This window comes from Argentina silus, assembly GCF_951799395.1.
Source record: "Argentina silus genome assembly, chromosome: Y".
Lineage (NCBI taxonomy): Eukaryota > Metazoa > Chordata > Actinopteri > Argentiniformes > Argentinidae > Argentina > Argentina silus.
This window is the reverse complement of record NC_139654.1, coordinates 1875111-1899999: the sequence shown is the minus strand read 5'-3', so window position 1 is coordinate 1899999 and position 24889 is coordinate 1875111. Positions and strand designations below refer to the sequence as shown.

The 24889-nt window shown below is 42.7% G+C and overlaps 2 protein-coding genes across 3 annotated transcripts in view; one reads left to right on the top strand and one right to left on the bottom strand.

Moving 5' to 3' along the window:
• Positions 1-7962, top strand: part of LOC310823887 (NLR family member X1-like) — a 168794-nt gene extending 160832 nt beyond the window's left edge. The window contains exons 10-17 of one of the 2 annotated variants that reach the window (XM_083696799.1): positions 648-2436; positions 3237-3410; positions 3877-4050; positions 4534-4707; positions 5746-5919; positions 6100-6273; positions 6389-6435; positions 6677-7962. In XM_083696799.1, the coding sequence (XP_083552925.1) occupies positions 648-2436; positions 3237-3410; positions 3877-4050; positions 4534-4707; positions 5746-5919; positions 6100-6273; positions 6389-6435; positions 6677-7230 (3260 nt within the window). In that variant the 3' untranslated portion in view covers positions 7231-7962. The remainder of the gene's footprint in view (positions 1-647; positions 2437-3236; positions 3411-3876; positions 4051-4533; positions 4708-5745; positions 5920-6099; positions 6274-6388; positions 6436-6676) is intronic. The other variant, XM_083696802.1, reaches the window with a different exon arrangement.
• Positions 7963-13828: 5866 nt separating this feature from the next.
• LOC310823710 (protein NLRC3-like) lies at positions 13829-20566 on the bottom strand (the record flags this gene model as incomplete). The annotated part of the gene is made up of 5 exons (XM_083696564.1): positions 13829-14966; positions 15407-15539; positions 15731-15904; positions 17265-18996; positions 20275-20566. 5 exons carry the CDS (start codon positions 20564-20566, stop codon positions 14418-14420), a joined length of 2880 nt encoding a protein of 959 aa, XP_083552690.1. The 3' UTR covers positions 13829-14417.
• Positions 20567-24889: the final 4323 nt, after the last annotated feature.

Below are 24889 nucleotides of genomic sequence, written 5' to 3'. Positions count from 1 at the left end.
ACCTCCTTCCCTCAGCCAGAGCACTGAGGATGGGTCGTGGATGGGTCTTCCAGCATGACAATGACCCAAAACATACAGCCAAGGCAACAAAGGAGTGGCTCAACAAGAAGCACACTAAGGTCATGGAGTGGCCTAGCTAGTCTCTCGACCTTAATCCTATAGAAAATTGGTGGAGGGAGCTGAAGCTTCGAGTTGCCAAGCAAAAGCCTTGAAACCTTCAGGATTTGGAGAGGATCTGTAAAGAGGAGTGAACCAAAATCCCTCCTGAGATGTGTGCAAACCTGGTGACCAACTACAAGAAACGTCTGACTTCTGTGTTTGCCAACAAGGGTTTCTCCACCAAGTACTAAGTCATGTTTTGCTTGGGGATCAAATACTTATTTCCTTCGATCAAATGCAAATGAATTTATAACTTTATATAATGTCTTTTTTCTGGACTTCTTTGTTGATATTCTGTCTCTATTTGTTAAAATAAAAGTACCATAAAAATTATAGACCGCTCATTTCTTTGTAATCAGGCAAACTAACAAAATCAGCAGGGGATCAAATAATTATTTCCCCCACTGTATATATTTACAGTTACTGCAGGTACTGTGTCAACTTAATGTAAAGTGTGCCAGGAATATTTTTATTGTTTTGTCATTCAGATGAGCTTGCTGTGGTGTTCCAACAAGAACTCAAGTCCACCCTGAAGAAGAAGTTTCAGTGTGTGTTTGAGGGAATAGCTAAGCAAGGCAACCCAATACTTCTCGATAAGGTCTACACAGAGGTCTACATCACAGAGGGTGGAAGTGGAGAGGTCAATAACGAACATGAGGTCAGACAGATTGAGACAGCATCCAGGAGACCAGCAACACAGGAGACACCAATCAAATGCAACGACATCTTCAAGCCTTTACCTGGACAAGACAAACCAATGAGAAATGTGCTGACAAAGGGAGTCGCTGGCATTGGAAAAACAGTCTCTACTCAGAAGTTCATTACGGACTGGGCTGAAGGAAAAGCCAATCAGGATGTCCAGTTCATATTTCCACTTCCTTTTCGGGAGCTGAATTTAATGAAACAGAAGAAATGCAGTTTGAATGAACTTCTTGGTCATTTCTTCATTGAAATAAAAGAATCAGGAATCTCCAACTTTGACAAGTATAAAGTTCTGTTCATCTTTGATGGTCTGGATGAGTGTCGACTTCCTCTAGACTTCCAGAACAATGAGACATGTTGTGATGCCACAGAGTCAACCTCAGTGGACGTGCTGCTGACAAACCTCATCAAGGGGAATCTGCTTCCCTCTGCTCTCCTCTGGATAACCTCCCGACCTGCAGCAGCCAATCAGATCCCTCCTGAGTGTGTTGACCAGGTGACAGAGGTACGAGGGTTCAACAACCCACAGAAGGAGGAGTACTTCAGGAAGAGAATCAGTGATGAGAACCTGGCCAGCAGAATCAACACACACATGAAGTCATCAAGGAGCCTGCACATCATGTGCCACATACCAGTGTTCTGTTGGCTCTCAGCCACTACCCTAGAGAGATTGTTGGGTGGAGCAGAGAGAGGAGAGATGCCCAAGACCCTGACACAGATGTACACACACTTCCTGGTATTTCAGACCAAACAGAGGAATGTGAAGTACCTTGAAGTCCATGACAGAGATCCACAGTGGGATAAAGAACTAATTCTGTCACTGGGAAAACTGGCCTTCAAACAGCTGGAAAGTGGCAATCTGATCTTCTATGAGGAAGACTTGAGAGAGTGTGGCATTGATATCACAAAAGCCTCAGTGTACTCGGGAGTGTGCACTCAGGTCTTCAGAGAGGAGTATGGGCTGCACAAAGTGTTCAGCTTTGTGCATCTGAGCATCCAGGAGTTTCTAGCTGCTTTATATGTGTTCCTCACATTCAACATCAGCAATGAGAATCCACTGGTCAAACAGAAATCCTCATCCAGGAAGCTATGGTCATCACTCAGACCCAAACCTCTGGTCGACTTACACAAGAGTGCAGTGGACAAGGCCTTACAGAGTAAGAATGGTCACCTGGACCTGTTCCTGCGCTTCCTCCTGGGCCTCTCACTGGAGTCCAATCAGAATCTCCTACGAGGCCTTCTTACACAGACAGGAAGCAGCTCACAGACCAATGAGGAAACAGTCAAGTATATCAAGGAGAAGATCAGGGAGAATCCCTCTCCAGAAAGGTGCATCAATCTGTTCCACTGTCTGAATGAGATGAATGACCGTTCTCTAGTGGACGACATCCAAAGCTCCTTGAGCTCAGGACGTCTCTCACAAGCCCAACTCTCACCTACACAGTGGTCAGCTCTGGTCTTTGTGTTGCTGACTTCAGAAGAAGAGCTGGATGTGTTTGACCTGAAGAAATACTCCAGATCAGAAAACGGTCTTCTGAGGCTTCTGCCAGTGGTCACAACCTCTAAGACGGCACTGTAAGTAGATGGACAAAACACTGCATTGAAACTTGATCTTTGAATGGAGTATGTGATCACTTATTATGATTTACGGATTAAATTTAAGAAACTGAGTTATTGAGCACATGGTCAAAAGTAATTCATTAATGCATGCTTATCTTTCATGTTTTATTGACACACAAATATGTGACTTGCTCCAACATGTTCAGTCGCTTTGTGTCTCGACTCCCAATAATGAGGTAGAAAGAGCCAGCTCCAGTCGGAGTACTGAACACTGGTTTGGAGAAATCCACTCCTGACGTTGACTCTCATTCCATTATCTCATTCCACTCGCGGTACCACGGATACTCACACCGCGGCACAAATGAAGACTTTTGGTCTGACATTAAGCAAATAACATAGGTAGCATATATAATAACATGGCTGGCTGTGTTCACAGTTCAGCTAAAGAGTTTGTCAGCTTTATTTTAGTGGAAGTGGAATGAGTCAGTTCTCTAGCCAGTGAGTTTACAGTTGGTGCAGTTGGAAGGAGCTCGCCACTCAACGCCAACTGAAAGCTCTATCCATCATTTAAGGCATGAAAAGTATGGATACATGATGATTTCACCTTTAAAACGGAGTGAAATGATTAGAAAACATGTTGTTCTAGTGAAAAATGTTAAAATACCAAAACATCCCATGTACGGGTTTAGGACGAAAATGTAATTATATGGTAATTAGGTGCGGCGAAATGCAACTGGAAATGATAGAACACATCACATAGGTCCATTTTTCTCTGAGTTAAAATGACTTCATGCTTGTATTTATTCCTCATTCAGGCTGAATGGATGTGACCTTACAGAGAGATGCTGTGAAGCATTGGCCTCAGCTCTCAGCTCAGACTCCTGCCACCTGAGAGAGCTGGACCTCAGTAATAATGATCTACGTGTTGGGGGGGTGAAGCTGCTCTGTGCTGGACTGGGGAGTCCTCACTGTCAACTACAGACACTGAGGTGAGGTCTGACTATTCTTGTTGACAGACACATCATTCCAAAGTGTCTGTTACATTATCATTCTATGGAATCAATGATACTTGCACAGAAAGGCTCAATGATTGACACAGACAATGTACATTATCTTCCAATCAATTATGATATATTATGTGTGTGTGTGTGTGTGTGTGTGTGTGTGTGCACGCGCGCGGTGGCAGGGGGGGCTGCTCTGTCTTCACTCTCTGAATAACTTTACTCTTATCAAATCCTGACCCACCTGGCATTAGATCAGCTCATGGGACTACACAATACTGCACTAACCCAATAGCAAGCAAATACATTATACCAGACGTAGAAATCCAGTCACTACAAATGTATCCATGGTTGCTTGCTCCCCTGTTGAGAGCAACTATAACTCTCACTCATGAATTCTTATCATAATGCACCTCAGTGATCGTATGGCTACATGTATTTTTTCCTCATTCAGGCTGAATGGATGTCACCTCATTGGGAGATGCTGTGAAGCGTTGGCCTCAGCTCTCAGCTCAGACTCCTGCCACCTGAGAGAGCTGGACCTCAGTAATAATGATCTAGGTGAGGGGGGGGTGAAGCTGCTCTCTGCTGGACTGGGGAGTACACACTGCCAACTACAGACACTGAGGTGAGGTCTGAGACTATTCTTGTTGCCAGACACATCATTCCTAAGTGTCTGTTACATTTTCATTCTCTGGAATCAATGATACTTGCACAGAAAAGCTCAATAATTGAGATAAACAATGTACATTATCTTCCAATCAATTACTATATAATGTGTGTGTGTGTGTGTGTGTGTGTGTGTGTGTGTGTGTGTGGGTGTGGGTGTGGTGGGAGGGGGGCTGCTCTGTCTTCACTCTCTGAATATGTTTGCCCTCCTCAAATCCTGACCCACCTGGCCTTAGATCAGCTCATGGGACTCCACAATACTGCACTAACCCAATAGCAAGCAAATACATTATACCAGATGTAGAAATCTTGTCACTACAAATGTATCCATTGTTGCTTGCTCCCCTGTTGAGAGCAACTATAACTCTCACTCATGAATTCTTATCATAATGCACCACAGTGATGGTTTGGCTGCATGTATTTATTTGTATTCCTCATTCAGGCTGAATGGATGTGACCTCACAGAGAGATGCTGTGAAGCGTTGGCCTCAGCTCTCAGCTCAGACTTCTGCCACCTGAGAGAGCTGGACCTCAGTAATAATGATCTACGTGACAGGGGGGTGAAGCTGCTCTCTGCTGGACTGGGGAGTCCACACTGTCAACTACAGACACTGAGGTGAGGTCTCAGACTATTCTTGTTGTCAGACACATCATTCCTAAGTGTGTTACATTGTCAATGATACCTGTTCTGCAAAACTCAATGATGGAGACAGAACATTTACATGATATTCCAATCAATTCCAAAACTATTCACTGTGACTACACTTGGCCTACCATTTTTTTTGTATTCCACCTTTTTCTTTTGTCAGCTCCCAGACCATCATCCCGTGCCGGCATTTATTTTACCTTGATGAGCGGTCTTAATAATTTAAAAAAAATCTATGAAGGATACCGTCTTACCTTTCTTAGATAATGTGTTTTTGAGAAACCATTTCATAGGGACAGCAACACATGCACAGTTCAATAACAAGAGGCCACCCTTTAGGTCAGGATGGCCTTGCAGCTGACCCAACACATCCCCACCAACAGATATAACCCAGGGGACAGATATAACCGCTGTCAACCTGACTGGCTGTCTTGATTCGTACCGTTACTACATAAAATCATAAACGAGTACAATACTGATCATAAAGGAATCAGTGAACAGTGTATGACTGAAAAAATATAATCATCATGACATGGCCATACTGATTAAAATAGATTGTTGTTTGGCTATATTGATTATAACAATATCATAAATGACAGATGAGAAATCTGTCTCCCCTCACACTCTCAAGGAGGGAGCATGGGAATAAGGCACACAATACAACAATCATTTATTGTACAGCTTATAATTACATCATATTCAGCTCTATTTATCATTAAAGGCAGAATTTCAAAGAGTGTATGTGTGTGTGTGGGAGGGGGGGGGCACTCTCTGAATACTGTTACAATCATTTGTTGTATTCAATTCAATCAATTCCTGAGCAATCTGGCCTTAGATCAGCTGATGGGGCTCCACAATAATTCACTAACCCAATAGTTTTCAAATATACCACACTTAGAAATACATTGACTACAAACCTGCCTGCGATTGGCTTGAATCATGAATTCTTATCATAATGCACCACAGTGATTGTTTGGCTGCATGTATTTATTTGTATTCCTCATTCAGGCTTAATGGATGTCACCTCACAGAGAGATGCTGTGAAGCGTTGGCCTCAGCTCTCATCTCAGACTCCTGCCACATGAGGGAACTGGACCTCAGTAATAATGATCTAGGTGACAGGGGGGTGAAGCTGCTCTCTGCTGGACTGGGGAGTCCACACTGTCAACTACAGACACTGAGGTGAGGTCTTTTGGGGTGCAGAAGCATGATTATCTAGGGCCATTATAACACACGAGTTTGAATGTTCTTTACTTGAATAAAATGTATCTAGCCTTTCAGCTGCAAAATGAAGTGGATTTAAAGTTGTAGATAGGAATAATCAGATTCTTGATATCAGATGGAGTGACACTATTTCCCCAGGTTGTCAGGCTGTGGAGTCCCAGAGGAAGGCTGTGTTTCTCTGGCTTCAGCTCTGAGGTCTAATCCCTCCCTCCTGAGAGAGCTGGACCTCAGCTACAATCACCCAGGAGGCTCAGGACTGGCGCTGCTGTCTGCTGTACAGACAGATCCACTCTGTAAACTACAGACACTGAGGTAAATGCTGAATATGTGGCTAGACGTATCATTGAGATTAATGCACAGTATCTATTTTCCACATGATTGTGAGTGTGTCATCCAACCTCTGTGGGTTCTTCTGTGGTTGATATAGTGTGGACCATGGTGGAGAGTGCATGCTCAAACCTGGGCTGATCAAATGTAAGTCACCAACGCTGTAGAGAATAGGACTGTGATATTACTCAAGAACCAGGGTACAGCAGAGTTCAAACAAAGCACCAGTATTGTATTCATATGTAAATCTAAAATATTAGTAAATGTGAATTAGTTGTATCCCTTGTAAAACATTTTAAATTAATAAGTAATATTTTGTGAAAAAAAGAATGTTACCATAACAAGTTATTCAAATGTATTAATTTGATGATTATTTTTGCTTAATCAGATGCCTGTGAGCTCACACTGGACCCAAACACAGCACACAGGCGCCTCTCTCTGTCAGAGGAGAACAGACAGGTGACACAGGAGAGAGAGGAGCAGCCGTATCGTTATCACCCAGAGAGATTTGAGGTCTGGTCACAGGTGCTGTGTAGAGAGGGTCTGACTGGGCGCTGTTACTGGGAGGTAGAGAGGAGTGGGGAAGGGGCTGTTATAGGAGTGACATATAAAGGAATCAGCAGGAGAGGAGGGGGTTATGACTGTAGGTTGGGATACAATGACAAGTCCTGGAGTCTGTTCTGCTCTGATGGCAGTTACTCCGCCTGGCACAATAATAATAGCACTGTCATGCCTGTCCCCTCCTCTGGCTCCCACAGAGTAGGAGTGTATCTGGACTGGCCGGCCGGCAATCTGTCCTTCTACAGGGTCTCCTCTGACACACGGACCCTCCTGCACACATTCCACTCCACATTCACTGAGCCCCTCTACCCAGGGTTTTGGCTTTGGAGCGATGGCTGTTCAGTGACCCTGTGTAAACTAGTCTCAGGGAGATCACACTGAACACCAAAGGCTCAAAGTTGACGGATCATAACATGATGCAGTTGGATAGTGGTGTGTTTTCACTGAGATGTTGGATGTACAGATGTTCCCTCTCCCAGTGTGCAGTGTGCAGTGTGTGGGGTGTAGTGTGTAGAGTGTAGTGTGTAGGGTGACGGGTGTAGTGTGTAGTGTTCAGTGTTTAGTCTGTAGTGTGTAGGGTATAGTGTTTAGAGTGTAGTGTGTAGTTATATTATTTTTTATATATTATATATTATTATTATATAAATATGTTTTTTTTTTTAATGTATATATATATACATTATTAAATTAAATAATATGCATCTGATAGTGAAATAGACTACAATAGAATAGGTACTGTAGGCCATCATGCTTTATGTTAACATGTATAGTTTATTTCCCTCTTCTATTCTCCCATGGACCAACCACAACTACCAAACCTCATTTCCCCCCCAAGTGCCTCTGTGTTTTGGTAGTAATGACAGTAACTCACCTTCTGCCTCCTCCTTCTCATTCTGATGAAGGCAGCACTAGTCTACTAGCCTGAACTAACCCTGGAGTCAAGTTCCTTCATTTACTACAATGATGATGATGATGATGATGATGTCCATATAAACAAAGTGTTTGTGAAACAAAGAGCCGTGTGACCTCATGTTGACTCTCCACATGTCAGAGAGGCATGTCTTGTTTGCATGTACACCAGAAATAATACACAATATACCATAATGGACTGAAATGACCATGTGAAAAGATAGAATCATGTGTAAATAAATAAAATAACCTGGTAGATAAAAGTGATTACGTTTATTTATTTTTGCCATCAATCCTCACACAATACCCCATAATGACAAAGGGAAAACACGTTTTTAAACATTTTGAAATACAGAAATATCTCATGTACAGAAGTGTTCAGACCCTTTGCTATGACACTCTTAATATTTGGTAAAAAGCAAAAACATCTTAAACAAGTCACTCAACAAGTTGAATTGAGTCTGAGTACAAAGATAGTTGTAACTATTATCCTTGATTTAAGATGGACTCAATTCAACTTGTTGAGTGACTTGTTGACAACATTTGTGCATTTGAGTTCAGTGTGATAAAAGGAAGAAAACAAGTTGTTTGGGTTTGTTTTTTCTCTGCTGAAGAAATGTGTGTTGGTTGTGAGTAGCTCGATTACGACGATTTTGAAACTGCTAACCCTCTTGGTTCCAAGAAGGTGATACACAAAATTGGGGGTGTCTACTTTACTCTAAAAAATCTTCCACCCAAGTGTAACTCAGTACTGATGAATGTACATCTTGCAGCTCTATTCTACACTGAAGATCTGAAGACATATGGTTTTCATGTGATACTAAAGCCTCTTATTGATGACCTGAAAATCTTAGAAACTAAAAAACCATTGTTTGGCTCAGTAATTCAAGTAACAGGAGATAATCTGACTTTAAATGTCTTGTTGGGATTTGTGGAATCTTTCAGTGCAACACATTTTTGTAGGTTTTGTTTAATGAGTAAGGAAGAAGTGCAATCTGTATTTACTGAGAATCATCCTGGGTTAATTTTCCGTTCCAAAGAGGGTCATACTGAACATTGTAGGGCACTAAATGAAAATCCTGAACTGCAGTCATTATATGGTGTTAAAAAGTCATGTGTGCTCAATTCATTAGAGTATTTCCATAACACTGATAACTATGCTGTTGATATAATGCATGATTTGCTAGAGGGTGTGGTACAGTATGAACTTAAGCTGGTTTTTGAGTACCTTGTTAAACAGGGCTATGTCTCTTTGAACTCATTGTCAGACAGGATACAGAGCTTTAATTACGGTTACACAGAACATAAAAACAAACCAAGTGGGTTAAAGATGGATGATAAGAGCAAACACCTGGGTCAGAATGCCGTCCAGTCATGGTGTCTTCTGCGCAACACTCCACTTATATTGGGTGATGTCATTGAAAGGGATAACAGTCACTGGAACTTTCTTCTGCTTCTAATACAAATAGTCAATATAGTGTTTTCCTACACCACAACTGATGGGATGATATCTTACTTGAAACATCTGATCTGTTATCACCATACTCTGTTCAAAGCATTGTTTCTCGACAAGAAGTTGATCCCCAAGCACCATTTGATGATACACTATCCGAGATGCATGCAAAAAATTGGCCCTCTTATCCATATGTGGTGCATGCGATTTGAAGCCAAACACACATTTTTCAAAAGATGTGGTAAAGATTTCAAAAATCTCACCAAATCATTGGTGAAGCAGCATCAGCGCCAACTGGTGTTTCAATTTGAAAATTATTGTTTTAGATTATTTGAATTTGGTCCTAAAACATCAAAAACAATCAGCACCTTGCAAGGTGGGGAAGAACTTAGTCAGACATTATATTTAGAAGCATGTTCAAGTGTTTCAAGCACCAACTGGGACAGAAATGATGGTACTGAGTACCAGGTTGATTTGTTCATATGCACTGGATGTAACGATGATCTCCCTGCTTTCAAAAAGATCTGTGATATTATTATATACGAAGAGCGTGCTTTCATAATAGCCTGTAATGTAGAAACAATGTACTATGATGACCACTTTAATGCCTACTGTATAGAAGACCAAATGCATGAGTTTTCTGTTATCTGCGTGGATGAACTGACCCATTTCAAACCATTTGACAAGCAGTGCTCTAATGAGAATAGTCACAAAGCATACATAGTGCCCTATTCTTATATGTAGAAAAGTTCTCAGTAAAGAGAGATTGCACTTCTGTCACAAAATTGTCGCAGTGAAGTTATTTTTTATTTTTTATTTTGAATAAATAAGCCTCAAAGTCTGGTACTATTCTGCGACATACATCATCTAATTTTGTTCATTCCATCTGTAAATAAGATGTGATGAAATGCTTAGTAATAAAAACCATGCATATTTACTTTGTACCTTTGCTTACCTACAGAAGGGAGCCAGTGTGATGTGTACATTTAAATTGTCTTTGTTTTGTCTGCCATTTATCTGCCATCAAGATCTGGATGATAACTAAATAAAAAATGTTTTTTATGAAGCAATCAACTTGTATGTCATTCTTATTTTTAATTGGTTTAATACCGAATTATTGAAATATTTAAATGTTTTATTTTAATTGTATAGTAGCATATTTTGACTTTATAGTGTTAATGAGGCAACTCCTTTTATAGAAATTCAAATCACACTGAGAGAGTTAATTTCTAACACTGGAGTTGAAAACATGTAACACTGGTAAGTGTTTAGCAGTGTTAAATTTCAACTATAGAAAGAATTGATATTATCTCAATTATAGTGTAAACATGGCAACACTTTCAAAAGTGTTCAATTCACTCTGTGGGTAGTGGACCCCTCCGGACACTTTAAAGGTGTTGAAATTAACTCGATTAGAGTTCATTTGAGTCTGTCGATTTTGCTGTGTAGATGGTCCCAGCAGGAATCAAACCCACAACCTAAGCGTTGTTAACGCCATGCTCTACTAACTGAGGCACAGAGGACCATCTGTTCTGTCATGCTCTCTTTGCTTGCACCTGACCATGAGCATCAGACCAACCGAAAGCTTTACAAACTCCTGTAACGCCCCCTAGCGTGTCTGGCTATTAGTGTGGAGTGCAAATTCCTATGTAGCGAGAGATCTCTCTCTCTCTAGTGTTAATTAATGCTCTAATGTAATTACCTAATTATTACCTACTTGTTAGCATTTACACCTCAATAAATGTATGTAACTATCATCCATGCTTAGTTAAATAAGCCTTACCTTTTAAAGTTACATTAATATTTTAACTATTTTAAATAGCTAACAATATTAATCATGTAATACGCTTGAATAGAAATGTCACCGGTCATCATTAATCCAATGAAATGCAAGTCTTCAACAGAAATACGTTTCAACTGTTTACTGAAAGATATAGTAAACAGTCTGAGTACAAAAGTAAAATGATTTGGTTTGGCTTTTCAAGTGCAATACAAATAAACACAATTCAGTTCAATGACCACACATTCACACACATTCAGTTTCACTTGAAGCTAAAGCTAAGCCGGCAAATGACTAAATAAATGCTCAATGAAATGAATGGGTACCCAAACCGCAAGTCACAGTCAAAGGAGGACACGTGGCAGGCCCGTAACGTTGCTCGGGATCGTGGAGACAAAATGGTCGCTTCAAACCTTTGCGCAGCAAACAAAAGAAACTCACTGCCGTAGTGCTGGTCGTTGTCGTTCATCCACGCCGCGACAACGCGGTTCTGGCGATGCCGGTGGTTGAAGACGTCGTCCGACAGCAAAGCAGATAGGGTTCTGGAGATAAGTGCTTCCTCAGACGATGCACAAAAGGGCAACCGAGCAGGCTACTCGCTGGCAAAGTCCTCTTAGCTAACTCGCGCTGACTAGCCGTCCGCTCTTTCTCCTTGGTGAATACTCTAATACTCTTCAAAACCGTCAACTATTACCCTGTAAACTTCAAATAAAATGTCTATAAACTCACTCTTCGTGCAGTCTTGAAGCACATTTACTATACCACGCATTAATTTGGTGTTTTACCAACTTCTAATGTCGCAGTTCTCACTCATGTCCTTCTCTTTCTTCCTCCGGTCTCGTTCTCCTTGTGTTCTCCCAACGTCCATCTTCCTCCCACTTCCTGAACTTTGACCCCCGACTCCTGATTGGTCCTCACTCCAGGTAAGTGCATTTTAACTAATACATAGTTTTAATGCATGTAAACATTATTTAAACATTTTTAACATTCTGGAAAACATGTTTGAAAAGAAAATAAACAAAATAAAAATACGAGTTTAGGAAATACCCAAAATTCCCATAGGGCTACATCTATAAAATACCTGAAAAACATGCAGTGTGCTTGAACCTCTGATCAGACACAAGCACTAGAATAGTCTCAGGAGTGCCAATTTTGCACGGCCTAAATCAATCAATGGTGTTCAGGGTTTATACCCACCTATTTAATCTATGGTGTTCAGGGTTTAACCACCTATTTAATCTATGGTGTTCAGGGTTTACCCACCTATTTAATCTATGGTGTTCAGGGTTTATACCTACCTATTTAATCTATGGTGTTCAGGGTTCATACCTACCTATTTAATCGATGGTGTTCAGGGTTTATACCCACCTATTTAATCTATGGTGTTCAGGGTTCATACCTACCTATTTAATCTATGGTGTTCAGGGTTTACCCACCTATTTGATCCATGGTGTTCAGGGTTTATACCTACCTATTTAATCTATGGTGTTCAGGGTTTACCCACCTATTTAATCTATGGTTTTCAGGGTTTATACCTACCTATTTAATCTATGCTGTTCAGGGTTTATACCTACCTATTTAATCTATGGTGTTCAGGGTTTATACCCACCTATTTAATCTATGGCTTTTTGTCACCATTATGGATCCTTTTTTTGTGCACTTTCTGGTTAACACCATTGATTGATTTAGGCCGTGCATCGTTGGCACTCCTGAGACTATTCTAGTGCTTGTGTCTGATCAGGGGTTCAAGCACACTGCATGTTGTTCAGATATTTTAGATATTTAACAGTGCCTTTGCAAAGTATTCCGACCCATTCACTTTTTCCACATTTTGTTGTGTTTTTGATTCAATTTAAAATGGATTAAACAAAAATAATTTGCCATCAATCCACACACAATACCCCAGAATGACAAAGCGAAAACACGATTTTTGAAATTTCAGTACATTTATTAAAACTGAAATACAGAAATACCTCATGTACATAAATATTCAGACCGTTTGCTATGGCAGTCTTAAAATTAGCTAAAATGCAAACATGTCATCAACAAATCACTCAATAAGTTGAATTAATTCCATCTTAATGCAAGCATAATAGTTCATGTCATATTGGAAAAAATATCTTTGTTTTTATAGGGTCTCTGATTTGCATAGGAATCAATTACACACTGTGTAGATTAGGATGTTCTGAAGACACTGTCCATGTTGTACTGACAGAGAAGGAGAGCTGTCTTCACATCCACTCCCTGCTACCTTACACACAGCAACGCAATTGTTACGGTTCCCCCTCCCAACCAACCCTCTGGCACCACCTCGAGGCCGCGGCGGTCATCACTGGAGCGTCTTCCCAGGCGACAGCGCACCTGTTCCCTATCGTCAATCACCTGCCGATAAGAACCCTGCCCGATCTTCTCTCCAGTGCCAGATCGTACTGCGTCCCTCGACACCCCGTCCTCCCTGGTGTTTCCCCTCGTCGACCCTTCCATGGACCTACTACTGGACCTCCCGGCCTGCCGAACCCCTGCTCGTCTGACTACCGCCTGCCTGCTGAACCCCCGCTCGTCTGACTTCCCGCCTGCCTGCCGAACCTCCGCTCGTCTGACTACCGCCTGCCTGCCGAACCTCCGCTCGTCTGACTTCCCGCCTGCCTGCCGAACCTCCGCTCGTCTGACTACCCGCCTGCCTGCCGAACCTCCGCTCATCTGACTACCGCCTGCCTGCCGAACCCCTGCTGGTCTGACTACCGCCTGCCTGCCGAACCCTGGACCGACCCACAACCACTCTATCTGATTACCCCCCTCCTTCTCTCCCCTACCCCTTTCCCTTGTTATTATTATTATTATTATTATTAAATACGCCTTCAGGCTAATCATACCCCTGAGCGCCGTCTTTTGGTTCCGCCGCCGTTCATAGTGTAACAGTAATTCAGCATCACAAGTCAAACACCCAATCTAACCAACTCTTATATACATACAGACACTCTCTCCTGTGTTGTTCTCAGAGTTCATCATCAGTCTGATTTGATCATCTCATCATTCATCTGGATTGTTTCACCGTCAGTTGAATTTCTTCTATACATCCACTCTCTCCTTGTGGTCCGAGGAAGACATTTGGGCTGACAGGTCTCAGGCAGGGCTACTCATCTCAAGAGCTACACTGACACTACACACTGTTCACCACACACTGTACACTACACCCTACACACTACACACTACATACTAGACACTAGACACTAGACACTACACGCTACACACTACAGCCTACAAACTACACACTACACACTGCACCCTACACCCTACACACTATACACTACACCCTACACCCTACACACTGGGAGAGGGAACATCTGTACATCCAACATCTCAGTGAAAACACACCACTATCCAACTGCATCATGTTATGATCCGTCATCTTTGAGCCTTTGGTGTTCAGTGTGTTCTCCCTGAGACTAGTTTACACAGGGTCACTGAACAGCCATACCCAAGCCAAAACCCAAACCCTGGGTAGAGGGGCTCAGTGAATGTGGAGTGGAATGTGTGCAGGAGGGTCCGTGTGTCAGAGGAGACGCTGTAGAAGGACAGAGTGCCGGCCGGCCAGTCCAGATACACTCCTACTCTGTGGGAGCCAGAGGAGGGGACAGGTATGACAGTCCTGTTATTATTGTGCCAGGCGGAGTAACTGTTATCAGAGCAGAACAGCCTCCAGGACTTGTCATTGAATCCCAACACACAGTCATTAACCTCTCCTCTCCTGCTGATTCCTTTATATGTCACTCCTATAACAACCCCTTCCCCACTCCGCTCTATCTCCCAGTAACAGCGCCCAGTCAGACCCTCTCTACACAGCACCTGTGCATAGCGCTCAAATCTCTCTGGGTGATCAGGGTACGGCTGCTTCACTCTCCCCCGTGTCACCTTTCTGTTCTCCTCAGACAGAGAGAGGCGTCTGTCTGCTGTGTTTGGGTCCAGTGTGAGCTCACAGGCATCTGATTGAGAGGACAAAAATAATCAACAAATCAATACAATTGATTGATTGATTGAATCCCAATATTCACAATGTGATCTTGTTATGGCAACATTCTTTTTTTCACAAAATATTACTTATTAACTTAAAATGTTTTACAAGGGATACAACTAATTCACATTTACTAATATTTTAGATTTACATATGAATTCAATACTGGTGCTCTGTTTGAACTCTGCTAATTCACTTACATTTGATCAGCCCAGGTTTGAGCCTGCACTCTCCACCATGGTCCACACTATTTCAACCACAGAAGAACCCACAGTGGTTGGGTGACAGACTCATGATCATGTGGAAAATATATACTGTGGATTAATCTCATTGATACGTCCAGCCACATATTCAGCATTTACCTCAGTGTCTGTAGTTTACAGAGTGGATCTGTCTGTACAGCAGAGAGCAGCGCCAGTCCTGAGTCTCCTGGGTGATTGTAGCTGAGGTCCAGCTCTCTCAGGTGGGAGGGATTAGACCTCAGAGCTGAAGCAAGAGAAACACAGCCTTCCTCTGGGACTCCACAGCCTGACAACCTGGGGAAATAGTGTCACTCCATCTGATATCAAAAATCTGATTATTCGTCTCTAATGTACATGTGCAGCTTTAAATCCTCTTCATTTAGCAGTTGAAAGGCTAGAAACATTGTATTCAAGTGAAGAACATTCAAACTAGTGTGTTATAATGGCCCGAGATACTCATGCTTCTGCACCCCAAAAGACCTCACCTCAGTGTCTGTAGTTGACAGTGTGGACTCCCCAGTCCAGCAGCGAGCAGCTTCACCCCCCCGTCACCTAGATCATTATTACTGAGGTCCAGCTCTCTCAGGTGGCAGGAGTCTGAGCTGAGAGCTGAGGCCAACGCATCACAGCATCTCTCTGTGAGGTGACACCCATTCAGCCTGAATGAGGTATACAAATAAATACATGCAGCCAAACGATCACTGTGGTGCATTATGATAAGAATTCATAAGTGAGAGTTATAGTTGCTATCAACAGGGGAGCAAGCAACCATGGATACATTTGTAGTGACTGGATTTCTACATCTGGTATAAAGTATTTTCTAGCTATTGGGTTAGTGCAGTATTGTGTAGTCCCATGAGCTGATCTAAGGCCAGGTGGGTCAGGATTTGAAGAGCTAGGTTACCATATATTTACCACATAATTACATTTTCGTCCAAATCCCTTCCATGGGCTGTTTTGGTATTTTAACATATTTCACTAGAAAAACATATTTTCTAATCATTTCACTTAATTTTAACCCATTTGTGCCGAATGCCGCCGGTTGCTGCGTTGTGCACATTTGAATCTACCGCCATTTTTGATTTGTCGTAATTTTCATGAGTGCAGCATATAATGCACTGTCATTGGTTCAAATACACATGAGGTGGGTCTTGTTGATTTTTTAAAACCACGTGTCGTGTGGTTCGCCGAAAAACAATCAGACATACAAGTGCGTTCGGTGAACCACACGACATTTGTACCACAAAAAAAACCACACGACCCACCTCATGTGTATTTGAACCAATGACAGTGCATTATATGCTGCACTCATGAAAAGTACGACAAATAAAAAATGCTGCGCCACGCAGCAACTGGCGGTAGATTCAAATGTGCGCAAGGCAGCAACCGGCGGTAGATGGAATGTTGCGTCGCGCAGCATCCGGCACAAATGGGTTAAAAGGTGAAATCATCATGTATCCATACTTGTCATGCCTTAAATGATGGATTGAGCTTTCAGTTGGAGATGAGTGGCGAGCTCCTTCCAACTGCACCAACTGTAAACTCACTGGCTAGAGAACTGAGTCATTCCACTTTCACTAAAATAAAGCTGACAAACTCATTAACTGAACTGTGAACACAGCCAGCCATGTTATTATATATGCTATCTATGTTATTTGCTTATTTTCAGAATAAAAGTCTTCATTTGAGCTGCGGTGTGAGTATCTGTGGTACTGCGAGTGGAATGAGATAGTCAGAACAGAGTCAGAACAGAGTCAACGTCAGGAGTGGATTTCTCCAAATCAGTGTTCAGAAACTGGCTCTTTCTACCTCATTATTGGGAGTCGAGACACAAAGCGACTGAACAAGTCGCATATTTGTCTGTCAATAAAACATGAAAGATAAGTGTGCAATCCATTAATGAATTACTTTTGACCATGTGCTCAATAACTCTGTTTCTTAAATTGAATCCGTAAATCAGTGATCACATACTCCATTCATAACCCAAGTTTCAATACAGTGTTTTGTCCATCTACTTACAGTGCCGTTTTAGAGGCTGTGACCACTGGCAGCAGCCTCAGAAGACCCTCTTCTGATCTGGAATATTTCTTCAGGTCAAACACATCCAGCTCTCCTTCTGAAGACAGCAACACAAAGACCAGAGCTGACCACTGTGCAGGTGAGAGTTGGGTTTCTGAGAGACGTCCTGAGCTCAGGTAGCTTTGGATCTCCTCCACTAGAGAATGGTCATTCAGCTCATTCAGACAGTGGAACAGATTGATGCACCTTTCTGGAGAGGGATTCTTCCTGATCTTCTTCTTGATATACTTGACTGTTTCCTCATTGGTCTGTGAGCTGCTTCCTGTCTGTGTCAGAAGGCCTCGTTGGAGATTGGACTGATTGGACTCCAGTGAGAGGCCCAGGAGGAAGCGCAGGAAGAGGTCAAGGTGACCATTCTCACTCTGTAAGGCCTTGTCCACTGCACACTTGTGCAAGTCAACCAGAGGTTTGCGTCTGAGTGATGACCAAAACTTCCTGTGTGAGGATTTCTGTTTGTCCAGTGGATTCTCATTGCTGTTGTTGAATGTGAGGAACACATATAAAGCAGCAAGAAACTCCTGGATGCTCAGATGCACAAAGGTGAACACCGGCCTCCGACTGTTCTTCCCCTCCATCTTAAAGATCTGAGTGCATAAACCTGAGTACACTGACGCCTCTCTGACATCAATGCCACTCTCTCTCAAGTCGTCCTCATAGAAGATCAGATGTCCCTTCTGCAGCTGACGGAATGCCAACTGTCCAAGCTGAAGAATAATTGTTCCTGTGGGAATCTTCTCTTCATTCATTTTGTCAATCTGAGATTCCAGGAAGTCTATGTAGATCTCAGTCAGAGTCTTGGGCATCTCTCCTCTCTCTGCTCCACCCAATAGTCTCTCTAGAACACTGGCTATGAGCCAACAGAACATTGGTATGTGGCACATGATGTGGAGGCTCCTTGATGACTTCACATGGACGATGATTCTTTTGGCCAGGTCCTCATCACTGATTCTTTTCCTGAAGTAGTCCTCCTTCTGTTTTTCATCAAACCCCCGTATCTCTGTCCATTGGTCAATGTACTTTCGGGGAATCTGATTGGCTGCAGCAGGTCGGGAGGTTATCCAGATGAGGGCAGAGGGGAGGAGCTCTCCTGCGATGAGGTTTGTGATCAGGACGTCAATGGAGGCCCGCTCTGTCTCGTCTCTCAGAACTGTTTTGAAGTTCAGAGGCAGTCGACTCTCGTCCAGGCCATCAAAGATGAACAGAATATTAGATTCCTTTCCCAGAGTCTTGATTGGTTTCATTTCAGGGAAAGATCCATGAAGCATTTCAATCAGACTGCGGTCTTCTTCTTCTTTGTCAGGATTCATTTGGCGAAAAGGAAGCAGAAACAAGAAATCAATGTGCTTGTTCTCATTTCCTTCTGCCCAGTCCAGAACAGTCTTCTGCACACAGAACGTCTTTCCCACTCCAGCGATGCCAAGCGTCAGCACTTTTTTTTTTTGGTCAGGCCGGGGTTTGAAAATGTTGCTGGTCTTGATGGTCTTTCCTGTGGCTGGGGTTATGGATTGAATATGTGTGACTTCATGCTCAGTACTGACCCCTCCCCAGGCCCCCTCGATCATGTGCAGCTCGGTGTAGGTGTTGTTTAGATCGATGCGATTACCTTCCGTTGACGTCCCCTCATGTACCTTATTAACCCTCTTCTTGTAAGAGGATTTCAGTTCGTCTTGAACTGCAACACAGAGTTCATTCTTCAATATTGTCAATATTGTGATTTTTATCAATATTATTGTGATTACTATCATTGAAATCCAATTCATTATTACCACTTTTACTAGACGTCAGATGCAGGTTACAATGTGAATGTGTGTGTGTGTGTGTGTGTGTGTGTGTGTGTGTGTGTGTGTGTGTGTGTTGGTATTGTTATTAATCAGAGTGAGTTGCTTTTGCATTCATTCATACAAATTCAGTCTTTTAACTCTGACAACACAAAGGTGGAACTGACCTTTATTCCATTTCAGTTTGTCTCGACCTGACAGTTGCTCTGTATCTGGAAAAAACAATTCAGTTATTCTTCTATGATATTGTCATCATATCTCATTCTTGTTATACTGATCACTTTTATTATCACTAGTAATCAACCCAATCAACACTATATGATGAGAAGCCAGCTAGAACATGAAAACAGGCACAGCTCCAATGTGTTTGTGTGTGTGCAACCGACACAGATGACAACTTTTTGGGCTTTGAGAAGACATCCCAGGATACATCATCGAGGACTAAAGCATGAGACACAGAAGCAGCTACGACAACACTGGCCTGATGCATGTGGGATTATTTAAACTTTGGGAGTGAGTTTATCACTTTTTCAATTCAGTAACACTCACCCTATGAACTCACTCCACAGCGACCCCAGCCGTTGACATAAGCACAACTGCAGATCCGAGTCACGGCACCAATACAACAGGCGTCACGCTGCCACACACAGTATGGCTTCCTCGTACACAAGCTAACACCAGTCTCAAATCTGTGTCCTCTGTATTGCCAACACACTTTCCTGCCCACCGAAGCACCCAATGTTAACCAGCTACGCCACAGATAAGCTGAATGGCACAGATGGGTGTATTTCAACTTGAGGAGTGACTTTATCATCTCAACTCGGTTACATAGAAAGGCTTTTACACTGCTAGGCTTGAACACACTGTGGACCTGATTGCTAGTGCAGTTAGACAGGTGTTGCTATCAATAGTCACAATTCACAAGCATTCCCAAGTGATGGCAAGTTGGTTTAGTGACAATGGTGACAAGATTTTTACTAATGTGGTGAATACATGAAATATTGTTTTTGTGCAGAAGATGGTTTGTTTTCCATGATACATTTGATGTATTTTGCGTTCTTTGATGTGATGTTTTAACTTTACCCAAATAAAGTATTCAAATATGTGCATACGTTTGTGCGTGCGTGCATGTGTGGCTGTGTCTGTCAGTCTTTAACATGAATGGAACTCACCTGTGATATGTTCTCTCTTATTCTTATCATATTCTCTCTTTAATGTTTCAGCGAGCTGGTTCTGCTTCATCTTCCTCAGGATCTCCAGTGTGATATTCACAGCATCGTCATCACCGTAGGTGTCCACCAGCGTATCCACAGTGTCCAGCTTGTCAGCTCCATCCAGTTGGCTTGTTGGGATGTGAGGGAAGCCTTCTGGTATGTTCTTAGTCAGGTACCATATAAACTCCTTCAGGTCTGTCTTGACCAGCTCCTTCAAAGTATTCAGCAGCAGCTCAGAGACAGGAGCCATTGTGGATCACTGAGGATACATGAACAAATGAGCTGTAGGTGTGGAGATGGTTTGGTTTGACCACCACTGGCCAAGTGCTCCATGGCTGAATGTGTGGTTGCTCTAAGTTGTGTACAATGTTTACAGTCTTGGTTTATCACCTCTGTGCTGTCATCAACTGATTTTGGATCATTGAAAATAACACATGAGAGCAGGTGAGCTGTCATGCTGACTACCTACCAGCAGGTGAGCTGTCATTCTGACTACCTACCAGCAGGTGAGCTGTCATGCTGACTACCTACCAGCAGGTGAGCTGTCATGCTGACTACCTACCAGCAGGTGAGCTGTCATGCTGACTACCTACCAGCAGGTGAGCTGTCCTGCTGACTACCTACCAGCAGGTGAGCTGTCATGCTGACTACCTACCAGCAGGTGAGTTGTCATGCTGACTACCTACCAGCAGGTGAGCTGTCATTCTGACTACCTACCAGCAGGTGAGCTGTCATGCTGACTACCTACCAGCAGGTGAGTCGAACAGAGAAAACAAGGAACATGTTGAGCTACCTTCCATAATTTGTTATCTTTCTTTTGATTCATGACATTCTGTAAGAAGAACCAATGAATACCCTGATATCCAGTGTTACCCTGTTGAATGTTCTTATTCTGAACTATGCCTTTTTTCCAATTAAAAATATTTTAAAAAACAACAGAACCTCATCACAAGTGTGATTCTAAATCACCTCCACTACATTCACCCCAGTTTGAACTCCCACATGAAGGAGAGGTAAGGAGTGCACATTTCAGGATGATGGGTAGAGAATCTGAAGCACACAGAGTATCTCTGACCCTGACCCAGAAGACTCCATCAGCCTCAACTATGACGTTTCTCTGAATGTACAAAAGGAAATGGTGAGGGGGTGGGGGGTTTCCTGTTGCCACAGAGCTGATGTCAGAGAATTGCAGGGCTGACTGTGTGGTATTCTCCTCATGTACACGACAACATTTACAATAAAGTATCAATCAATCAGACTTTACTTGTACAGCACACTTCATAAACACTTTAACACAATGTCCTTCACAGAGAGAATAAATAATTAAAAGGGAAAGGTGCTATAGAAACACAGGTGGATAAAAACAAATTAGATAAAGTATTTTAGTCATTAAAAGAGGGGCTGCAGGGATGTCATTGATTTTTCTCCTCCTCATTTTCAATAAATGCAGCTGAGAAGAAGACTTGAGTTTGGAGGTGTGGTTTGATGCCACAGCCAACGCCCAAAATGGGTCTCAGGGTGAATCAGGACATAACAATTCACTGCCAAGCATGCTCTGTTCCCAAGAAGTGCTCTGTTCTCTTTGTTTTGAACATGTTGGTGCTGGGATGTATGTATATGACTACTACCAAAGACACATAGACCACTTTAAACAGAAAAAGTAGGTTTTCTGTTCAGTTCCTCTTTCTAACCAGCAATGAATGGCACAGTCTGATTTGACTGTAGAGACTAATGCAATGCAGTAAAATTAATAATTTAGGTCAAATGAATTAATAAGAAAGACAAAACATACCCAAAAACTAAATCCACCAAACGAAAAAATCAAGGCTCGAAAGGTATGTATCAAATCAGCAAAACAATCACAAAAGGTCCAAATAAAATTAGAAATGTACCAGTTTTTTTACATCCTGACATAAACAATAGGTACTAGTGCACACTTCAGGATGAAGGTAAAGAATCTGAATCCATCACACAGTATTGAGTATCTCTGCTCTGACCCTGACCCAGGAAACTCAACTATGATCAAACACAATCAGCTTAAATATCACAAAAAGTCCACCTAAAATTAGAAGCGTACCTGTTTGATCTGCCTATCACTCCTCTCTGCAGCCCCCCATCACTGTGAACACAATAAACTGGTCCTTATTGGTCTCTTCCAGCACACTGGCTGACAGAGGCTCAGGTCTCACTCTTCACAAGGTGCTTTAATGAACGTCTTGGTGTTCAACAAGTCTGGTCCTCTGACAACAGTCCTATGTTGCTACATTGTTCCTGTAACTCTCTTGCCTCACAGGGGAACTGAAACCTTCAGTTGAACAACAGGGGAACTGAACTCTGTGGTCAGAGTCGTGTCACGTACACAGAGTGATGGAAAAACCCTGCTTCAATAGTAGTTCAGTTGATATCAAACATTCAAACAGGACCCAGGTATTTAAAGGATGAAACAGGACCCAGGTATTTAAAGGATGAAACAGGACCCAGGTATTTAAAGGATGAAACTGGGTATTTAAAGACTTTATTTGATAAAGGATGAAACTTCAACCAAACTACAGTAGAAACATTTATTTTTTGGAGAGCAAGGAGGAGGACACACACACACACACACACAGATATATACACACACACACACACACACACACACACACACACACACACACACACAGATACACACACGCACACACACAAACACACACACACACACACACACACACACACACACACACACCTCCCTCACTAGAATAGAACTAATTTGCCTCAAATTTGAAGCTGAATGATAATTTCATCGGTTGGACTCAGTTATCAGATCTAGTTATCAGACATTGAGTCTATGAGGAACCAAACTCTCCAAACTGACCACTTGTTTTAGATTTGTAACCACCTCCATCCAATGGATGGGTTCATCATTAAACCTGATTCATCTGGATTGTCTGAATCCATAGCTATTCCACCATGGATTTCATGATCCCAAGTTGACATGTAATAAAAAATAAAAAACAAAAAACAATCAATCAAGTTTATTGATCCCTCGAAGTCTCATGCATAGCGAGCAGCGCTCATTATATGTGTTTCTTTGTCACTTTCTGTCACAGTAAAATCATTAAATAATTAATTTATAGGATGAAATTAATTTATTTCAAGAATACTTGAAATAAACAAGCAAATAACCACTAATTCAGCGAGACAGCGGGCTTCGCGATGTTTGCGCGCCGCCATCTTGGTACACGCCCTCCCTGCGTGATTGGTGGATTTGGTAGCAGGCTAGGTTGAGTCGCTCAGACGCTGCCTGTTGATTGGTCGATTCGCACGTCCGTCTTCTTCGCTACACGTGTTGTCGGCATTGACAAACATTTCAGTGACAGTGACATGCGCGCGACGCATGCGCGCCGCCATCTTGGTTTTGATATCCAGTGGAGTATGTTCCATGTTAACGTAGTAGGGTTATCCAATGGAGTAGGCTGCATGCTAACGTTGCATTCATAGCCGGTGGAGTATGCTAAATGCTATTGTTGTATTCTTATCCAGTGAAGTAGGCTACATGCTAATATTAGCACTGCATCGCGCGCATGTCACTGAAATGTTTGTCAATACCGACAACACGTGTGGCGAAGAAGACGGACGTGCGAATCGACCAATCAAAAGGCAGCGTCTGAGCGACTTAACCTAGCCTGCTACCAAATCCACCAATCACGCAGGGAGGGCGTGTACCAAGATGGCGGCGCGCATACATCGCGAAGCCCGCTGTCTCGCTGTATTAGTGGCTATTTCCTTGTTTATTTCAAGTATTCTCGCTAAAAACAGTTTAGCGTCCATATCGTACAGCCGACGACAACTTCTGGACATCGGCTCCGGCATTCCAGACATCTTTTATCGACGCAATACCCTGAGATTAGAGCAAAACAGCGGGACCAGCTGACTCCGCTACACCGACCGGGATGGAAAACCCAGCCGAGGGAGCCGAGGTGGGCTGAGAGCTCGGCTCAAGATAACATCCACATCGACTCTCACTACCTCGTCTTTTCTCCTCACCGATGTTCCTTCCCTGGATGAGACAAGATGGATGAACTGCGGCTGCGGATCCCCCCCCCCCCCCCCCCCCACACACACACACACACACACACACACACATGGATGACGGACTGCAACATGATGGTTCTCACGGAAACCTGGCCCAACAGCGAGGTGTGGTGGGAGGGGGGGGCTTCTCTGTCTTCACTCTCTGAATATGTTTGCCCTCCTCAAATCCTGACCCACCTGGCCTTAGATCAGCTCATGGGACTCCACAATACTGCACTAACCCAATAGCAAGCAAATACATTATACCAGACGTAGAAATCCAGTCACGACAAATGCATCCATGGTTGCTTGCTCCCCTGTTGAGAGCAACTATAACTCTCACTTATGCATTCTTATCATAATGCACCACAGTGATCTTTTGGCTGCATGTAGCTGCTCTCTGCTGGACTGGGGAGTCCACCCTGTCAACTACAGACACTGAGGTGAGATCTCAGACTATTCTTGTTGTCAGACACGTCATTACTAAGTGTCTGTTACATTATCAATGATACTCTTGTTG